This window comes from Archocentrus centrarchus, chromosome 24 (assembly GCF_007364275.1).
Source record: "Archocentrus centrarchus isolate MPI-CPG fArcCen1 chromosome 24, fArcCen1, whole genome shotgun sequence".
In the NCBI taxonomy this organism is placed as follows: Eukaryota; Metazoa; Chordata; class Actinopteri; order Cichliformes; family Cichlidae; genus Archocentrus; species Archocentrus centrarchus.
In genome coordinates this window covers 17,436,031-17,458,310 of record NC_044369.1, presented here as the reverse complement: position 1 = coordinate 17,458,310, position 22,280 = coordinate 17,436,031, and the positions used below count along the sequence as shown (strand labels likewise).

Genomic DNA, 22,280 nt, shown 5'->3' with positions numbered 1-22,280 from the left:
GAAGAGGGGTGAATTCCCTTGGCAGTGTATTGTGTGGTGAGAAAAAGGAAAGACCTGGTTAACTGTTTTGTATGGTGTGAAAAACCAAAGCATTGTTATACTTTGATAGAGTGACCGCACATTATCTTGCAAAATATCTACTCCCCCCCCCAGATGAGACACGATATGCATTTGTATTCACATCTGCACACCTCCATCTGCACCACATATATACTACACAAAGTTCAACACTGTTTAAGGTGTCATTATAAGGATCATATATTCATAGAAATGGCATGAATTAGGCACAAATGGTTACACAACTTGAAACTGACCTAACCTAACATGAGGACAGTCTGAGGATAGAACAAGTCCGTTTACACCCTCTAGTGTTAAAACTGGGGAACATCAGCAAGCAATAAGTAGACATTTTGACTGTGCCATTGCTGCATCTTAATGCTTTGCTTTTTCAGCCTTTCTGTTGTAGACTTGTTGCTAGGGATCATTGTCCTGTTGCATGACCCAGCTTTAGCTGTCAGACAGATGGCCTCATATTTGACATTTGACAGAGGAACAGAGAGAAGAGACTTTCTTCTGCTGGCCTTGCCAAACAAGCCATACAAACCATTCTTAATCATTCTTTTTCTAAATGCACTTTCATGAACTTTAATGTTTAACATTTTAACTGAGGCCTGTAGAGTCTGAGATGTAGCTCTTGATTTACTTTCTTTTCATTTTGTCTGAGCACTGAACCTTGAGGTGAATTTGCCGAGATGTCCACTCCTGATAACATGGTGGCATCATGCTAACATACATTTGAATGCTCTGAACCAGCAAACTGCCCCAACTTCTGCTTTTATAGAAGTGCTCACACTTGCTCAGTTAATCAAATACATTGGATTAGCAGCAGCTGGCTGCTACTTGCACTCTTAGAGTGCTGTAAAAACTTTTTATATAGTTACCTTATATTGGGTATCCTATGTGACTGGACACATGCAGCTTTTAAAAATGAAAAAGCACACTAAAATGCCAAAAGTATTTGCTCGTCTGCCTTCACACACATGAACTTGAGTGACATCCAGTTCTTAATCCATAGGGTTTAATATGATGTCGGCCCACCCTTTGCAGCTGATGTACAGTAACTGATGTTGGATGAGAAGGCCCCCCTGGCTTTTTTTTTTTTTGGGGGGGGGGGGGGGGGGGGGGGGGTAGATTCGGTTGTTAATTACCTAAATACTGTGCTCGCTTGCTAATTGAGTGATGGTGAACAGTTAGGCTTAAATTAGACTTCTGCAAATCGCCTCTGAAGCCTATACGGTAATCACAATTCTTGTGGATGTGTAGTTACATTTCTTGAGAGGTGCAGACTAGGTTACGTCATATGGTACAGGGTTTAGAGGGGATCACGTAGGACCGACGCAGAACTCCAATTCAGACCTTATTAGAGAGAGCTATAATTATTTTTGCATGTAAACCAGAAGATTTACACTTGCATCTCATGCATTCAATTTGTCCCAGAGCACTGTTTCCTTTCATTAATTGGTTTGCAGAAATCACGTAAAAAGCATACACAACAAAAAACATTATATTCCTGATGTTTAATCGATCCAATCAGCTGCTAAAAGCACTCCCTATGTTCAAATATCTGTCATCACGTTGTCAGCATTACAAGGCCCCTCACAGCTCCAGGGATTTTATGTTTAATAGCAATAATAATTGCTGTGAAATAATAGTATAGTGCAGCGATCTAGGGAAAGGAAAAACATTTTTTTTTGAGTCTAGTATTTGCAACAGGCGAAGTGCACGCTGTGATAGAAGATTGTCAGCCCAGCGCAAGACGACCTTAGCATGGCTCCGCACTGGGCGATCAACCGCTGGCTAGAACACTTTCGCAGTCTCCGCTCTAATTCATCCCAAAGGTGTTCTGTCGGGTTGAGGTCAGGACTCTGTGCAGGCCAGTCAAGTTCTTCGACACTAAACTTGCTCATCCATGTCTTTATGGACTTTGCTTTGTGCACTGGTGCGCAGTCATGTTGGAACAGAAAGGGGCCATCCCCAAACTGCTCCCACAAAGTTGGGAGCATGAAATTGTCCAAAATGTCTTGGTATGCTGAAGCATTAAGAGTTCCTTTGCCTGGAACTAAGGGACCGAGCCCAACTCCTGAAAAAAGCAACCCCACACCATAATCCCTCCCTCCACCAAACTTTACTCTTGGCACAAAAACTATGAACAAAATAAAACATACACGTCTAACTGAACAATGCAGTCAGATACTCTAAGTACTGTTCTCCTGGCAACTGCCAAACTCAGAGTTGTCCATCAGATTGCTAAACGGAGACATGTGAATCATCACTCCAGAGCACACAGCTCCACTGCTCTAGAGTCCAATGGCAGTGTGCTTTACATCACTGCATCCAACACCTTGCATTGTGCTTGGTGATGTAAGGCTTGGATGCAGCTGCTTGGCCATGGAAACCCATTCCATGAAGCTCTCTGCTCAATGTTCTTGAGCTAATCTGAAGGCCACATGAAGGTTGGAGGTCTTTAGTGATTGACTCTGCAGAAAGTTGGTGACCTCTGTGCACTATGTGCCTCAGCATCCGCTGACCCTACTCTGTGATTTTACTTGCCCTGCAACTTTGTGGCTGAGATGCTGTTGTTTTCAATTGCTTCCACTTTGTTATAATACCACTAACAGCTTAAAGTGAAATATTTAGTAGTGAGGAAATTTCATGACTGGACTTGCTGCACAGGTGGCATCCTATCACAGTACCATGCTGGAATTCATTGAGCTCCTGAGAGTGACACATTCTTTCACACCTGAATTCAATGATTTGGATGGGTGAGTGAATACTTTTGGTAATATAATATATCAGTAAGTGGGAATTCTTGCTCTGTTATCACTTAAACTGCATGCATTTTTGGATATATGCAGTGCTATAGTTTGTGGTAAGCAGGCAATGAAGGTAAAAGGAGAGCTTCAAGGCGCACAATTTTTGTTACTGTTACTGCAATAACAATCACTATTAATCAGTTCTTGACATTAAAACTTCCATAAGATTTAAAGATTGGTTCAGATTTTAGTACTTTCAGTCCTACTTAAACAAAAAGGAAAAAGGGGGTATATTACCAGGGTGGTTGCACATATCCCCACACTAGCTGAACAGTCCCTCTTGTGGCTAGAATTGTGTACTGTTTTACAGTATTACTGTAAAGATGCTTTATGACACTGAAAGGTACAAATATGAGTGGCAAACGCCAGCACAGGAACAGAGACACGTGTCATGGAAACCATGACCCGTCTCTTTATCTTATACAACTGAGCAAACACTCTATGACATCTACATTTAACACCAATAACCCATATAGACAATACAGTACAGTGCAGCCACTTTTTTCCATTACATTGATGATTTGATACCAAAGGTCATTTGCATTTTTTAAAAAAAGAAAACAGGCACACTTTATGCAAATCATTGACCACATGCACACATTTTGAAATACAACTAGCTGTGATGATTACTAAAGTCCATCTTGATCAATAACTTTAATTGTGGTAAATCTGTGAGTCTTAAAGACTTAAAGATTAAATATATTTATTAATTTTGTTCACTGACTAATCGCAGGACTGAGAGTAACTACTGCAACTGAAGTTTATTCAGAAGGTTTTCTTTGCACTCTTTGGGTAGATGATTCTGCCTGAGAATTGAGGGAGAAATTTACAAGAGCAGATAATGAAACAAACTGCTGTCTGTTTCCAGTTAACTGAATGCAACCCCCCAAGGGGAGGTCCTGGTCTTCACTGTTAGTGAGAGAGAGAGAGAGAGAGAGAGAGAGAGAGAGAGAGAGAGAACAGAGCAAAAGAGAGAGAGAAACTTTCCAAGTCAAAATGAGTGAGTGAGAGTGACACAATGACTAGCACTCACTTTTCAATGAGGAAATTGAAGACATTTTGCATCTGGAGCACTTCTGAAGACACAAACCAAGGACAAGTTAAAGGTATTTAGCGCCTCAATGAAAATGTGACATTACAGAGTAGTGACAGGAATTGAGATTTTGTAGATACTATAATGAAATGGTGAACATAATAGTGTATTATATTTTATTTAAATAATGTACTTTAATCAAACCGCCATCCATATCTTTCTGTGCTCATGCTATAATATGTGCTATATGATAAAATACGTGATGAAAAAGCGGGAAAAGTATCGAGGCCGCAGAAAAAGCAAATTCATTTTCCCACATGAAATCCAAAAGTCGCTGGTTTGTTTAAAGCCTGCTTACAGTCATGCCATATTTTTATTACACGCCACTGAATATTAAAGTAATGTTCTTACTGGCAAATGTTTGGTTTATAGGTCATTTTCAATTGTGATGTTATGGCATAATTAAACCATTAACATTCCTAATATGCTACTGATACCTACAGTACAAAATGAAATTCATTTGATGAAATCATCTTGGTTATGTTGGATGTCATTATTTCAGAAGTGCCGCATATTTGCGTGTATGGTCCTGATCTTTAGCTTTTGTAATAAACATTAAATCAACCATGTATGACTTTGTGATTTAAATGACATATGGTGCATCTTAAAGTTGCAACAACATGAAACCGTTGCTTCAAACAGACTCAGACAGGTGTTTTTTTTCACACCATCACTTTGTTAAGTCTCATTTCTGTTTAAGTGTCTTAAGCTATTTTTAGCACTTTTCTTTTACTCTATTTTTAACTGAGACACATCTGTATTGTAAACTGTACACGTAAATGCAACGGTATGAAGCTGTAAACACATTTTTTCACTTCCTCTTATGAGAGCCTGTTTTTGTTTATCAGTTTCTTTTTTTAGTCACTTGTTACCAAGAGATACAACAAAAGAGATGCACATTAAATCAATTTTAGCAATTTTGAGTGATTTGATGTCATTTTTTTTTTCAGCACTGGGAATGAAGTCAAAGAGCAGGCCCTGCAGAGGGAGGTGTGGAGACTAAAAACAGCATCAGCAAAGCTCATCTGTTCTATCAGGTAAAAGCAGTATGATAATGAGCAATGAGCAAATGTACTGTTATCTATCTTTCCAGGAACCTGTTGCACCATGTGTGGTGAAAATACATTTATAGTGCTCTGTTTTAGACCAGAAATGCTATTTTAGTAAATCTTGTCTTGTAATACAGCTACAGGACATTTCCATCAAACATGCAGGATGGGCTGCACTTGTAGTGACCAGAAACAAATAAAAGAAGAAGGGTTCTATAAAGGAAAACACAAATCACATGCCTCCCCCTCGTCGAACCATATAGTAAGTAAAATTAAAGGATTTACTCTGATGTGAAATTAATTCTGCCCTACTTTCCTTAAAACATTTACCTGATGCACTGCACACTATCAGCACCTCTTTTTTTTTTCCTTCTTTCAAGGGACAAAGTGGAAATGCCTACACATATACTGGTAATCAGAAATCTCCTTGCTTATATCAAACATTCTACTAGAAAGTAACAGGCCTGCATTCATGGAGTCAGCTGTTGCTGCGTTAAGAGACGTTAGCGGCAGTAATAAGAGCTACAGTTTCGCGATCGAAATCTCAGCTGAATTTCCTCCGTTCTCTTCTGGGGATTAGATGAGATTACAAACACATGAAAGTAATGTTAGGATAGGATAGGATAACACAACATATTAGAATACAGGATTATGTCAGGAAAAATAGGCTAAAAGGAAAAAGGTATTCTTTAAAGAAACTTTGTGCTCTTCTTCTCTTTAGATGACACTTTATTTATTGCACAACATGACTTCAAACCAACCAACGACAGTGATCTTCCTTTCAAAAAGGGAGACAAGCTTAAAGTTTTGCAAGAGTAAGTCTCTCTTTATGGTTCCCACAATAGTGAGACTAATAAGGAAGAAAGCGCGCGGAGAAATAAAATGATGCGACATGTTTGCCTTGTGTACAGAAGCGGAGAATGGTGGCTGGCCCAATCGCTGACAACTGGACAAGAAGGCTTCATACCATCTAATTATGTAGCCAGAGCAGATACACTGGAGGTGGAAAAGTAAGCGCAAAATGTTATTAAATAAAATGCAGCACATGCGTGTTGATTAATAAATCAAAGAGTGACTTTTGTGGTTTTGTGCTGCTCTCTCCTGCAGGTGGTTTTTCAGGGATTTGGGTAGAAGAGAAACTGAACGACTGCTTTTAGCACCTGGAAATAAACCGGGGTCCTTTCTGATTCGAGAGAGTGAGACCTGTAAAGGTGACTGCCATCAGTGTATTTCAGTGATCGTGCCACAAATCAGATTTTCAGCTGTATTGTTATTCAGTTTCAATATGGTTACTATATACGTGTAAGTACAGTGAATATTAAACCAGACATATCCTTTTTTTCTTTCTCTCTCAGGGTCATTCTCACTGTCAGTCAGAGATTCTGAAGAAGAAAGAGGAGATGTGGTAAAACACTACAAGATCCGCTGTTTGGACAAAGGTGGTTACTACATCTCTCCTTCCAACACATTCCCGACCCTGCAGGAACTGGTTAAATACTATACCCGTAAGTAACATCTACAAATACAACATCTCCACCCTCATAAAGTTTACATTTTTAGATTTACATCTTTTAACAAAAAGCATATCTGTGCACAGGACTTTTTTGTTTCCACGTTTCCAAGTCAAGTCAACATGTATAATTATAAATCATACAGCTCGCATTGGACTCACATTAAGCTTTGAATTCTAAAACATCTGCACTGACTTTGAATTAAAAGTGGAAGTTCGACCCTTGTGATGTGTTATGCATTTCCTGAGTGAGAAGAGTGATAGTCTTTCCACTGCTGTGACTAAACCACAAGATAAGAAGGCCAAATCTTGAGAAAGGTTGCCTCAAAGATGCGAGCATGAACAAACAAGCTTTCAAAATCATCTAATGAAACATGAGCTGTATGGTTTCTGTAACTAAATTTATCGTGAGCGCAGCGAAAGTTGGAAAAAAAAATAGTCTTTGTTATATGTGAATATATCATATTTGTGTGCAGACACAGCAGATGGGTTGTGTCAGCGGCTGTATGCTCCCTGTAAATCTAAGGCCCCTCAGCAGCCATGGGCACATGATGAATGGGAGATTCCCCGAGAAACATTGAAAATGGTGAAGAAACTGGGGGCCGGGCAGTTTGGAGAAGTATGGATGGGTAAGGGAAAGCTGCCCATTATGTCATTTGGAGACATCTCATAAACCAAGATGGTCAGTCAATTAAGCTTTCTGTTTAAATTATTATGACAGGTTTCTACAAGAACACCCAGAAGGTTGCTATCAAGACCTTAAAGGAGGGAACAATGGAGCCAGAGGCCTTCTTGCAGGAGGCTAACCTGATGAAACAGTTGAGGCATGACCGACTGGTACGACTTCATGCTGTCGTCACTAAAGAGCCCATTCTCATTGTCACCGAATTCATGGTCAATGGTAAGTGAAACAAAGAAGGGTTTTAAGGATGGCTGATGATTACATTTTAACCAGTGAAGGGCAACATATTGCAGCACACAGTGGGCTTTAACCAATAAAGTTATCACTGGCACTTATTTTCTTGATTATATAATTTGTTGACTTGAAAACATTACAGAAAATAATGAATAGCTATATGATTTTTACAAGAGTCCATGGTAGCTTGATTGTCTGATCAACTCAATCTTTAAGCATAACTTTAAAAAAAGGACTTAAAATTACTTTGGGGAAACAATTTGAAAATGTGTGTAAACAACTCTTTTGGTCAGTATTAATTTTAGAGCCTGACCAATATACGACTTCTAAGATACCAATACCAGTATTTAAAAATCTGATATTACCATTTATTGGACTTTTTTCCCCCCAGACACACAAACACATTTCCGTAACATTTGTTATGGGTAGTTCTTTGTTTAGTCATTTACGTTCTCCCCAACTCTGCTCAGATCAGCTGATTATTGTGTTTGCCATTCCAAACAGTGGCAGCGCCAGGCGGGCACTAGGGGGTGCTATAGCTCCCTCTGGAAAAGTCATAGCACCCCCGTAGCACCCCTAAGAAAATAGCTTGCGTCTGTGTGTGTTGAGCACTGAAAGGACAAATGATCCTTCCCAGCACCCTCAGTAAAATGCTTAGTCCCACCCCCCCCCCCCCCCCGGAGCCGCCACTGGTTCCAAATACATGTTGCAAACAGCGAAGTTGCAGCGTGCCCTCTAGTGATAAAACTATGCAATGTCAACACTCACAACATGGTTGAAGGGTGTTTCTCCTGACTCTGCCTTATGTTTGAAATGTTTGTTAATTTCAGTAAACTTAAAGACTTCCCACACAGTCAACATTACTATTAAATGTGCTCCTCCACATTGCACAACTTACAGATATTTCCTGTGTTTAGTTAAAATTAGATAGATTATAAAGTCATAGTTCTATGCGACCCAAGGCCTAATTTTTTATTTACAAACTGAATTTTAGCAGCAAATTTTTACGAAGATGTTGTACACCCCACTGATAGGCCGAAACAGGTGTCTATTCTGAAAAGTTTTGATCGTGGGGAACATGCTGTGAAAAATATGACTTGTACTTCCCTGACCTTGCATTTGTGGAAGATGTGTGGAAACCTGTTGATGTCAACTATGCAACAGTTTGTAATTTGGCGAATGCGTTACAGAAATTCATGGTCACAGCCGCTACGGTTACAACGTGGGAGTGAGGGCAAAAAAATATCTGCACTGGGCTGATCACAGAGTTGTTACGCCAAAATATATACAAGAAATATATACATTTGGGCAATAAGATGACATGAAATATGCTTTATTTTTCCCGGAGTTGGGAAATATAATGTATTATATTTAAAAACATTAAAAACATTTTTTTGTAAAGCTTTTTTCCAATGTAACTGTTGGATTCTGTTGGAATGCTTAAGGCCTTAATATGTGGTATCACTGGTGTAGTAAATGAGATTCTGTACTGTAGTAGAAGTTTTTTGTGGGAGGGGAGGCAGCCAAGCTAATTTGAACATTATAAATACTGACTTCACCAACAAAAACTGAATATTAAAATTGTGTGCATTGTGTTTGTTGCGCTGAATTACATTAGCTTCAACAAGTCACTCTTTTATTGTGTGTAACTGCCAGATAATTAAACACTCAAATTAATTTAACAATTCAAATGCAACCAACGACAACTGGAACATCACACTACATTTTGGTATGACATATGTAGGTAGAAGTTTCAATTAAACCACAATAGTTTCAGATAATATGCGTGTCTCTTTTTTCATTTGCAGGATGCCTTCTAGACTTTCTAAAAACAGATGAAGGAAAAAAGCTGAAGCTTCATAAGCTGATCGACATGTCGGCACAGGTAGGAAACTTCTAATAAAGAAATTAAGTTACATGATCTTTGTAAACTATCGTGCGTGTGACATTTTCATCACAGTGATAACAGTCACTGATAGCGTGAAAGATTAATCTCAGAAAATGTTCTAAATGTCAAAAAAAAAAATTTTTCCTGTGAGTGTTTCCATAATTCTTTTACTTTTTGCACTTTTGCTGCTTCTGATTGGGACTTCGATATGACTTTAGTCTTTAATTCAAAGATGATTATATGCTTTTTTGAAAAACAAATACACTAGCCATCTGGCTGACCTCAAAGTCTATTTTTACACAATAGCTGCTCTACAGTAACATTTTGAAAGTACCTTATACTATGTGCTTTGGCATCACACACACACACACACACACACACACACACACACACACACACACACACACACACACACACACACACACACACACACGGAAACTGTCAGCAGATGCTGTGTGGTTTCTGTGGTGCTGCTTTTGCTTGTCTGATTTGAAAGCCTCACCCTACGTCAATTATTAACATCCGGACAGGAACTCATGTTATTTTTCCATCCACAGTGAACTCCCCCAGAACTCTTTTTGCCCCTCCAAAAAAACTTTTGACTTCCTGAGAGTTGGCACATCCTGTTAAACCCACTCTACTGCTATTATTTTACATTAGTATAAACACATCAAACCTACTGTAGTGGCCCTGTTCATTCAGCTAGAAGTATTGTACACACTGAATCTAGTCCATCCATTCAGTGTGCTATAAAACTGATATGTTGCTGTACTGTGTTGTTTTACAATGGAAAACCTACATTTCTTGAATTTGCATTTGATCTGACAATTCCACTCTTCCTTTGGTTATAACAGATAGCTGAAGGCATGGCGTACATTGAGAAGAAGAACTACATCCACCGCGATCTGCGTGCAGCTAACATACTGGTCAACGAGATGCTGCACTGCAAGATAGCAGACTTTGGCCTGGCCAGAATCATCGAGTCAGAATACACAGCTCAAGAAGGTGCAGTATGAAGTTTTGACAGAACTGCGCCTAAGGCCATAAGCAGGATTTTAGAAACATTAACGTCACTGAGAAACATTGACGTCAAATTTGAAAAGACAACCTCCCATCTCCTTCAGAAAATTCTGACCTAAGGGAGGGGGCTCTTTTTCTTTCTTTTTTTTTTTTTTTTTTTTTTTTAGTAATTTAAATTGTTTTTGATATATTGTATTTAGGGGGCTAACTGTGTATATTTCCAACATTAAGGCCTACAGTAAATACTTTTTCATAAATGTTTTTAAACACGCCTGAAGACTGCCTTGGAATAATATACAGCTGAATACAAAATTCAGTTCATAACACACATCCCATGCTTACACTTTAAACCCAAATACTCAATAATTAAAAGATAATTTAATATATTAGGTAATGTAAACTTCTTTTTATTTTCTCTTAGGAACGGTGGCTTTTTGTCTTTGCTGAAACTGATTATTTTTAATTAACTTGATCTTTTTCACTAATTAAGTAACCATTACTTAAAAGTAGGAATTTCACAGTACTCTTCTGTAGTGCATCCTTCTCATAGTCTGCACTTGTCCATTAATATTGTCGCATTCGAGTCAGTGTAACGGGGAAGTTGTGGATTTACAGCAGCTAAAATAGTTTGCAAGCCCATACTGAGCTTTGTTCTTTTGTCTTTTTATTTTTTTTCCACCATGCTTATAGTTTAATTGCTGCGGCTGTGTTATATTTACCTTTGTTTTAGAATAGCAAACCTGTAAGACCGCGTTTGAAATGGTTACCCGGGGTTTGTGGCACACATAGGAGCATGCAGCATTATGTGCTGTTCATTGCAAAGGAAGATTATTGAAATCATTTTAAAGCAGTCTTTCTGCTGCTCGTCAAGAGCGGCACGCTGCTTTTCTGTGTGCGTGCAGATGAAAATAAATTAAACAAGGGAGAATGAAAACTAATTTTAATTATCTGAAGTGACTTAAGAAGATTTTTACTTTATCTAAAAAAAAAAAAAGGATATAGCATGCAGTCAAGATCAGCCGCCTTATTTCTTTTTTAAGCAGAACCTAATTTCCGCTGGTTGCAAACACACACTCCACCCGTACCAAAATTAGAGCGATTGCTTTTTTTCTACAGCAAGCTGTGTTTCTAAAGTATGTTGTAAACAGGTTAGCACTATGCCATAATTTTCAACCACATGTATGCAAGTTTATATTTTAATATCAATATATATTGGAAACTGTATTTAAGCTTTGTCTAACCCAGGGAGTTATTTAGAAATCTATTGCAATGATTCAAAATCTTGTAAAAAATGAAACAGAACCCCCAGACGTATTTAAAGAGGTAGAATGATAAACTGACTAATGGAAATCAGTCTCATTATTTTTTATATCTTGCCCGCTAATCATCATCCTACATTAAAAGGAAAATACACATTCACACGAATATGCACACACCTACATATCCTTCACAGTCAACAACAGGTAACTCAATTTCCCTCCATTTTTCGCCCTTTACCTTTATCTAATAACTAGGTGCTAAATTTCCCATTAAATGGACGGCTCCAGAGGCCATCAATTTTGGGACGTTCAGCATCAAATCAGATGTTTGGTCCTTTGGGATCCTCCTGACAGAAATAGTCACCTACGGAAGAATACCTTACCCAGGTACGGATTATGTGAAATAACCTCACATTTACAGAAAACAGTTCAAATATTACTATATGAAAAAAAAAATGGTTACAAAAGATCTGTTGAATTCCAATCTGCATGTTTTTTTGTTTTTTTTTTTTGTCTTCATCAGGTATGACCAACCCAGAGGTGATCAGGAGTCTTGACAGGTCATACAGGATGCCATGTCCAGACGACTGTCCAGCGGAACTGTATGATATCATGATGGTGTGCTGGAAGCAGAAGCCTGAAGACCGACCTACCTTTGAATATCTTCAGAACACTCTCAATGACTTTTTTATTGCCACGGAAGGACAATATGAGATGCATCCCTGATGACAGAAAAAAGAAAGCATTTTTTGCTGAAGACAACAAAATGTCTGAAAGAAACATGACTTGAACGGGTAGAGGACCATATACCTTTCTGATACAATTTATTTTTTAATAGAGCGATGGATACATTTTTTTCACGCCTACCTTCTGATTGAATATTAAAGATATTCATGGCTTCTCCTGTCTGTAGCGGACATCAAAGTCGGAAATGCAACGCGGCTTTTTTAAACTGACTTTACGTCAGCTATTGATGGCTCCTTTTTTTAATGGAGGACACGGAGCATGAGGTCGCATTCTTAGAACTGATGTATGATGCTTAATGGGACTATGGATATACAAATACAGTATGTTCATGACGTAAAACAACATCTGCACCCAGGGAAGTCAGCACAGGTAAAGTTGCGGATTAAACAATTGCATGGTACAGAAACTAGGAGTCTAAGATTACATGCACAATACTTTGCACTTTTTTTTTTCTTAATAAAATAAAATTAAAAAATGTTTAGTAATTCAGCAGATTTACAAAAAAGGGCTTAAGAAAGAGAAATTATTCTTGCATACTTGTCTTTTGTAAATAAAATGTTTACACTATTAAGATCTTTACTTAATTAAACACGCTTGACATTATAAGTGTGACATTATAAAAAGAGCGCTCTGAATGAAACAAAAATAACAACGGTTTTCAAACACATGACTTCCCACATGAAAACAAATTGCAGCTGCGTGCAGGCTGAGTTATTCACTTTAGTTTATATCATTTTAAAACGATGGAAGGGTCGCCTGACTCAACTGACCCTTAAAACCAAAAGGGAACTAGCTCAGACATACAAATTTACCCCCCATTTTGAATGGGAAACCTACAGGAAACCTTTAACAGCAACTAACTGCTAAATTACAGCAGTCTTGAACTAAGCCTTCCCAGGGGGAGCGCAGACAGTTTACGATAAGAGAGTGGAATGGTGTTAGCCAGGGGTTAAACCCTGCCATTTCCTGAATGGACAGGAAACAGGAAGTGTGCGTCAGCATTCCTAAAATGCCACAAAGCTAGAACAGCCTCACATGCCACACTGGTTGTTGTCTTCACGTTTTTTCCCTCCTAAAAAACATCCGTTTGAAATTTATGCTTTTTATCGCTGTCATTAACAGAGTGATGAGGGAGTTATTTAAAACTATTTAAAATGTTTATTAAATCTTATTTGATAGCAGCACACTCAAACACGTCTAAAACTTATCTGCCATATCTGTCACAAATATAACAACTGACTTTATGTTGATATTTGTAATATTAAACTGACCTCTTTTTTAAAACGGCCAGTAAATTCAACTTTCTGTATAAATAAAAATTAGCCTTTAACATTTAATTTTGTAGAACATAGTAATGGTTAGTAATGGGACACTGTATCGAGAGTGCGACATTTTTAATCTCTTATATGATCCATTAACTCTGTTACATGCATACCAGTGTCAGATACAGTAGCTGCTACCTCAGCAATTGCTTTATCAGTTTTTTATTTTTAATGATAGCAAGCATTAATGTGTTAGCAGTAGTTTAATGGTCATTTGGACTGATTTTTACCAGCAGTGCCAATGAAGTTATATATATAAATTATTTATTCTCATAATTAGATGATTTTTTGTGTTTTCTGGACAATGCAAACCAAATATACAAAGGAAAAATTCATATATATTTTAAACCGTAAAGTGGGAAGTGAAAAACTGAAAGCCCAGAGTGCACAATGCTGCAGTTTTTTTTTAAATACTCTTATCATCCTGCAGAGGTCAGTGTTACATAGCATAGCATTCTGTAATGGACCTAACTTAACTTTGGACAAGAGATTCATGCAATTTAGGTTATTTTTTACTGGGGTATTTCAGAATAGCCTTGTCTGGAAACAAAGGAATCTAATATTTTTATATCAGATTATTGATTAACACATCAGCACTGAGTCTTATGTTGCATTCAGAGTAAAGGCTTTATTTGTATCCTGCTAATTTCTCCCAATTTCCCCTAAAGTGTAAATGCTAAGATGGCATGCGAGATTATTCTTCTCTGGCTTGAGCAGGAAAATAGCATGCTCACACATTCTGTATGTTCTCCACCTTGTTCACAGCTGTACTCACAAATTCATAAATCATATATCAGTCTCAGTAATTGCTTTTTGTTATTTCAAATTGCTTTACACAGCTTTAATTGTTTTAATTGCCACACATTTATTTATTTATGCCGTGTTTTATGTTAATTCTGCTGTTTAATTCTGGCACCATTAATAAATGTAATTGCATCATCAGTGGCCTATCTATTTAACATCCAAATAAACTCGTCTATTGAGGATGAGCCTAAGTTATAAAACAGAGTTAAACATAAACACGTCAGTCTGTCAGCTTGAATTGAAGGAGCCACCATTAAATAAGTCTCACCCTGGAGAATGATTGATAAGAAACATCACCCTAAAAAGAGCTTCGTGTTAACGCAAGATGACAAGATGCGAGGGGTAGAGGTTTAAAGGCCAAATCGTCCTCGCTCCTCCTCCTGAGCATGACTGCTGGCTTAGAGTAATAATGAAGGGAAACAGTGGCTAGCACACAGATTAATGAGTGATCCCTGCAGAAGGCACTACATCATTAGCATTTGATAGAGATAACCCTGCACGGCCCTCTGGGACAAAAAAACAAGCACATCACCACAGATGAAAAGAGATGTGCTTTCATCTTCCAATAATGTTTTCAGTGGTGTTCAGTTGACATTATGCTCCTCATAAACATGTTTTTTTTCCCTCTCTCTCTCTCTCGGGCTTTGATGTCATTAAAATAATGGAGTCCATCAATCAAATGTGTTCGGTCTAATAGAAGCGAGAGCTCTTGAAACTGTGATAGAAGATGTCTCCAGAACGTTTTACAAGAATAGATAAGGAAATGCAGAAAAGAAAAGTGATAAACTCGGGTAGCCACGAGTTTCATTGAAATTTCTATCTCACAAACAGTTATTTTGTGTTCGCTGATTAAACCTATGAAAGAAAAAAAAATATGACTTGTCTCTCTCCTGAAACATTTCCTAATTTTATGGGCTGTTTCACACCTAATGTCTACTGTCTTTCATGTGTGTGGCTCAAGACAAATCTGTAAGAACTTGCTGTGGATGAGGTCAAGACGAGAGACAAACGAGCTAGTTTTTCATACATGGGGAAGATTGTAGAGCCTAATCTGTACAGCTTATTTAGGAAACATCGGTCAGCAGTGAAAATGCTCAGACTTATTTGTAGTATCGCTTACGTTGTCTCACAAATCCAGCTCATTTTTAAATGTTAAAATCCAAAAACACTTGGCTGTATAAATCCACGGGGAAGTATTATTTAACTCTACAAAGCCTCTCAGCTCTAGAGAGTTTGCCTTCACATTAATACTGCTTTCAGACACGAGGCAGGAAGCTGACCTAATAGAATAACAACAACAATGAGAACCCGATAAAAAAAAGAAAGACAAAGTTTGAAATGAGCTGTTGAACATAATGGAACCCGAGCCAAATGTTCCCTCAGAAGAAGGTGGAAACCAGAATAGATCTAAAAGGATTGCAACATCACACAGCAAGACGCCCCAGCCAGAAAGGTTGAAACGCTGACATAATTTCCCCAGTCAAAACTGGGGGCGTTATGACAGCAGACAAAGGCAGAGGCATGCAGAGGTTGATGATGTTTCCACATAAGCCTCTTTACAAAGCAGGAGATATTTGTTCACATTATTGCAATAAAGAAACCAAATTTAATTACTACTCTGGTTAGTAAATAGTTATAAAATTCATTTGCACATTCTGCTATTCGAGACAATAGTTTGTGACATTTATGTCTAATTTAAAGTCGGTCTTATTTGTTGTATAGTAACTGTGTCTGGACCGTCACAGCCCCAATGCAACCGTGATAAGTCTGCTTGGTGACCTACTTGTTGTCGATCAGTCAGCTCTGTGGAAATGTATGAAAGTCTTTGCTACAGTAACACATTTGCCACCACAGCTTTGTAAGGTGATGCATATGTCAGTGATGAGTTTAGAGCTTGCTACTCTGCCTCCTAATTATTTCTGTTTTACAATGTGAAAAATAAAAATCTGTGATGCCATGTGAGTGTGTGTTTTGTGCTGTAGAGATGTCTGTTTAATTTTTGATCTAATTCCAAATGTTGCATTAAGACTTTTAGCATTTCTTCCCAAAAGTAAATACTGCATCACACCACTCTTTGATCAAAGGGTTACCTGTTCAAATGCTACCTAATCAGCCAATCATATGGCAGCAAGCCAATGCATTTAGACATTTAGACATGGTCAAGACAATCTGCTGAAGTTCAACTTCAAACTGAGCATCAGAATGGGGCAGAAAGGTGATTTAAGTGACTCTGAATGTGGCTTCTAGCAGAACAATACACTACATCACAAGCCTCAAGTCTTCTCAAACTGGTTTCTTGACAATGACAATGAGTTCTGTACTCAAATGACCTCCACAGTCACCAGAGCTCAATCTAATAGAGCACCTTTGGGATGTGGTGGAGATTCAAATCATGGATGTGCAGCTGACAAATCTGCAGAAGCTCTGTGATGCTATCATGTCAATATGAGCCAAAATCTCTGAGGAATGTTTCCAGCACCTTGTTGAAAGGCAAAAAGGAGTTCAACCCAGTACTAACAAGTGGCTGGTTAGTGCATATTGAATATGATCACTCCTTCATCAGGCATCCAACAAAATTATCAGAAACCTTGATATTGCTTCTTCATCCTGTATCTCCTTTTGGACCTATACTTTTTAAAACATTCACTGGAAATGTTCATGCTTTTACCAAGAAAGTACTGACTAACCAAGAGAGGTGTCATTTAAATTTATTCATAACTATTACCCCATGTAAACATTCTAAATATTAATATAACTAAATACAGAACTATAAAGAGTTTATTAATATAAGCTGGAACTGGATGACTTGTGTGCTTAAAAATCATAATGAAACACTGATGCACCTCTTCTGGAACTGCACCCACACAACAATCTCTTGGATTGATACAATTTTATATCATTTGGCATAGAAAAAAGGTGGCCTTAAGGGCAGTGGTAAACTGACAGATGCTAAAATTAGAGCCATAACTATGGCCAATGTGATATTACAAACAAACAGGAAGCCCTTCCAGACTAAGTATTTTACACATCGCAACTTTTACAAAAATCCCTTCTATGTAAGTAATATAGAAGTGTTCCACTCAAAAATTCCCATTATTTCCATTACATTTCAGTCACTCAAGCAGTCTTCTGCAGTGTTCATGACCTACAAATCAATATATTATGTAAGAGGTCTCATGAACTCTGCTGAAAATCCATTTGGCCACTGTAGTTTTTAAAAGTGTCACATTTTCAGTGTTTCTGAGTGGGTGAGATTACTTTCATGCACAGTAAAACCATGTGGCATATACAGCTGTTACTGCTGATGTCAGTGTCCTTGAGAACAACCCTACGTTCATGTTTCTGATTATCTGGAACAGATAAACTAAAAACATTACAAAAAGGTGTGTGTGTGTGTGTGTTGGGGGGGCGGGGGGGCAAGGACAAGAAAAGAGAACACAGCATTTTTACTTACTGTAGCTTATGTTGTAAAGATCTATACAAAAGGCTGCTTTCCTTTTTTTCAAGCTCAAATCAAGGCTTATGCAAAGGCCACTAGTGTTAATAGAATTTTCCTTAATGAAGCCAAAACAAAAGCACACAGGGACAAAATTTATGACTGTCTGCTTCCTGACTGGGAAGGATTTTGGACGCCATCTGCTAGATTTAAATCTTTTTCTTGAAAAATGGGTCTATCTCAGTTCATTTACTGTCAGAAAGAGTAAAGCCCTCCCCACCCCAAAAATGTACAGATGTATTTGGTATTTGTCCACTGTGGTTGTGTTCAAGGGCACTGGTAACTACAGGGAAATTCAATTATATGTGCGCTGGCACGTTAAAAAGTAGTAAAGGATAATGCTGGCCAGTGCATTGCTGATTGAAATCTGACCAATGAATGTTCTTGCAGACTTTCTGTCTGTGCTGTTGAGGATTACAGAAATATTAGCCTTGAGAATAATCACCTCTGATAAATTCTGGTGTGAGTGAGCATCTACAGTATCTCTCACAAAAACTGCCTCCATATAGATACACATTTGATGGGAAAGTAAAACACAGTACAGTATCTTATGTAATGCATGGTATCTTGCTTAATATACAGTGTATATTAAATCTTACTTAAGATTTATATTATATCAGTTCTCTTTGAGATTTATGCATGTTTCATTAATGTATTTGTTATTTCTATTTTTGGCTTTGTCTGGGTGACTAAATAATATACTGTCAATATGTCAAGAAAAAACAATAAGTTATAAGCAATATTTATGTATTTCGTTACTGTTAAGAATTATTAATAGCATTGTGCAATATAATGCCAGAAATATATAGAGTGTTTTATAATGTCTTTACTAAATGGCCATTAACTTCATTAAACTGCTTTATACCCAAGCCAAAAAACTCTTAGCACTTGGGAAATTTCAGCCAATGTATAGCAATATTTCCAATAATATACTTCAAGTATGTTAGAATCATCTGGAGGAACAATAAAGAGTCTATGTCTGCTGTCATTCATTAAATCCCTGACATTTCATTACTCATAAAGTTCTTTTACTGGCCACTGAACACCAAGCAATTAACATTGTAAGTCTTCCTCATGTCTGGTGATGCTTTCCTTTTGGAACTTTTAACCCTGGATCTAAAGGGATGCTGCCTGAAAGTTTTTCAAACTAAATGGCGAACAAGAAGCACAGAGGAGAATTCAAAGGAAAGAGGAGAGGGGAGAGATAAATACTGTAGGTTTTAAAAGTGAGCAGACTTGTGAAGTGACCTTCTGCTTTTTAAAAGGTCCTCTACACTTATACCTGCTTCATGCATTCATTAAAATGAGCCCTTTAAGACACCACCTGCATAAAATGATGTCGATTTTATGCGAAGGTAAAAAACTGTTAAAGGTTTGCGAAAGCCATTCTTCTGCAAGAGTATGAGGAATGAATCTCAGTGAGTTTAATACCAAGTTTACAGTGTAGAGACAGACAATAATCAAGACAATCACCAACACCAAGTACAATCTGACTGTAACATACCTCCCACCCTCTGATTTTAAATTTATGTTGAACTAACAATGACTTTTTAGTGTAGTTTACCTTCACTCAAGTTTAAGTAGTGAAATAAAACTGTATAGTGTACTTATTACTTTACATTGGATGTACTCTTGACTTAGTAAAGAGTACTTAGAATTACTGTTTTAAAAAATTAATCCTAAAGTTCCTGCAACATATGATGTCTTAGTTGTATTTACTTGAACAGGGGTCTCCTTTGCTAAAACCATGTAACCCAATTGCGTGAAAAAAGAGAGTGAGTCTTACTTGTGTGACTTGATTGCTTCAGAAATCGACTTGGATAAATGGGAAGGGGGTGTGGGGTGTGGGGGTGTGGGTGGGGGCTGTCATAAGACTGGATAATGTGTTAGGAACATTGGGCATGCTCCTAATGAGATGACAGAGGGTGTCCTGGGGCTCTCATCCCAGATCTGGACCAGGGCATCACTGAACTCCTAGACAGTCTGAGGTGCAAACTGGTGATGTCGGATGGACCAAAACATAATGTTCCAGAGGTGTTCTATTGGATTTACTTCAGGTGAGCGTGGGGGCCAGTCAATGGTATGAATTTCAGCCTGTAGAGGTCTGTGCATCCCTCCATGGATATGCATCCCCAGAACATCACTGACCCACCACCAAACTGGTCATGTTGGTCCACAGCGTCTCCAGACCCATCTGTTACATGTGCTCAGGGTTATGCAAAACTAGTGAAAATAAAGATGAGGAGGGGAAAAAATGTCAATTGTAAAACTATTTCTGTTTTGGGGGTTGTCTCATTGTTGCACGTTTAGTGCGTCTGTTGTTCATTTCTTTAACACCAAAGCAACTGAAACTGATTAACAACCCCCTCTGCTACTTAAGTGACTAGATCAATATCCCAGAAGTTTAATTGACTTGACGCAATACTCTGTTTCAAAAGTGTTCCTTTAACTTTTTTGAGCAGGGTACATGGAGGCAAGTATAATACAGTGAAACAAAAGAAGTCAGAATCTATTCATTCTGAGCTACTTGAGATTAATGATATCAAAGCAGAGATCATAAGAGGGATTTCTAAGATTATAAAGGCACCTGAGTCCCACAGACAAGGTTTGAATACACAGACTAGTTACCAATAAGCATCTTTTATGTTTTCTGTTGTAAATGTTAATTAATTTGATTAGAAAGTTATGATGGCTTTATTACATAGCAGTGATGACAGTGCTTAATGTTTGTTGTGGTTAGCTCTAGAATGAAAGAGCTACAGGGGTTGGACAATGAAACTGAAACACCTGTCATTTTAGTGTGGGAGGTTTCATGGCTAAATTGGACCAGCCTGGTGGCCAATCTTCATTAATTGCACATTGCACCAGTAAGAGCAGAGTGTGAAGGTCCAATTAGCAGGGTAAGAGCACAGTTTTGCTCAAAATATTGCAATGCACACAACATTATGGGTGACATACCAGAGTTCAAAAGAGGACAAATTGTTGGTGCACGTCTTGCTGGCGCATCTGTGACCAAGACAGCAAGTCTTTGTGATGTATCAAGAGCCACGGTATCCAGGGTAATGTCAGCATACCACCAAGAAGGACGAACCACATCCAACAGGATCAACTGTGGACGCAAGAGGAAGCTGTCTGAAAGGGATGTTCGGGTGCTAACCCGGATTGTATCCAAAAAACATAAAACCACGGCTGCCCAAATCATGGCAGAATTAAATGTGCACCTCAGCTCTCCTGTTTCCACCAAAACTGTCCGTCGGGAGTGCAGGGTCAATATACACGGCCGGGCTGCTATAGCCAAACCTTTGGTCACTCGTGCCAATGCTAAACGTCGGTTTCAGTGGTGCAAGGAGCGAAAATCTTGGGCTGTGGACAACGTGAAACATGTATTGTTCTCTGATGAGTCCACCTTTACTGTTTTCCCCACATTCGGGAGAGTTACGGTGTGGAGAAGCCCCAAAGAAACGTACCACCCAGACTGTTGCATGCCCAGAGTGAAGCATGGGGGTGGATCAGTGATGGTTTGGGCTGCCATATCATGGCATTCCCTTGGCCCAATACTTGTGCTAGATGGGCGCATCACTGCCAAGGACTACCGAACCATTCTGGAGGACCATGTGCATCCAAAGGTTCAAACATTGTATCCTAAAGGCAGTGCCGTGTATCAGGATGACAATGCACCAATACACGCAGCAAAACTGGTGAAAGATTGGTTTGATGAACATGAAAGTGAAGTTGAACATCTCCCATGGCCTGCACAGTCACCAGATCTAAATATTATTGAGCCATTTTGGGGTGTTTTGGAGGAGCGAGTCAGGAAACGTTTTCCTCCACCAGCATCACGTCGTGACCTGGCCACTACCCTGCAAGAAGAATGGCTTAAAATCCCTCTGACCACTGTGCAGGACTTGTATATGTCATTCTCAAGACTGTATTGTCCGCAAAAGGAGGCCCTACACCATACTAATAAATTATTGTGGTCTAAAACCAGGTGTTTCATTGTCCAACCCCTGTACATTTGGCTGCTCCCTTTGTCACAAGGGGTCACCACAGCAGGTAGCTCCACATGTTTGACATGGCAGTTTCACACCAGATACCCTTCCTGACAAAATTCTAAAAGGGATTTGTCACTTCAGCTGGAATTGAACCAGCAACCTTTTGCTTGGTAATTAAATGTATTAACCACCACAAACAACCTGTACAGGTCACTAGCCTGTCACAGGGCCAACACAGAGAGACAGACAACATCCACACTCACACTCATGCTCTCATTCACATCTATGGGCAATTTAGAGTTTCCAATTAA

General features: G+C 38.5%; 1 protein-coding gene across 1 annotated transcript; it reads left to right on the top strand.

The window, feature by feature from the left end:
- The first annotated feature begins 3,906 nt into the window (after positions 1-3,906).
- Positions 3,907-12,346, top strand: blk (BLK proto-oncogene, Src family tyrosine kinase). The gene is made up of 14 exons (XM_030721371.1): positions 3,907-3,979; positions 4,917-5,003; positions 5,153-5,277; positions 5,396-5,426; positions 5,737-5,830; positions 5,927-6,025; positions 6,123-6,226; positions 6,371-6,520; positions 7,002-7,154; positions 7,247-7,426; positions 9,250-9,326; positions 10,184-10,334; positions 11,864-11,995; positions 12,132-12,346. The coding sequence occupies exons 3-14, from the start codon at positions 5,182-5,184 to the stop codon at positions 12,332-12,334; spliced, it is 1,470 nt and encodes a 489-aa protein (XP_030577231.1). The 5' UTR covers positions 3,907-3,979; positions 4,917-5,003; positions 5,153-5,181; the 3' UTR covers positions 12,335-12,346.
- The last annotated feature ends 9,934 nt before the right edge of the window (positions 12,347-22,280 follow it).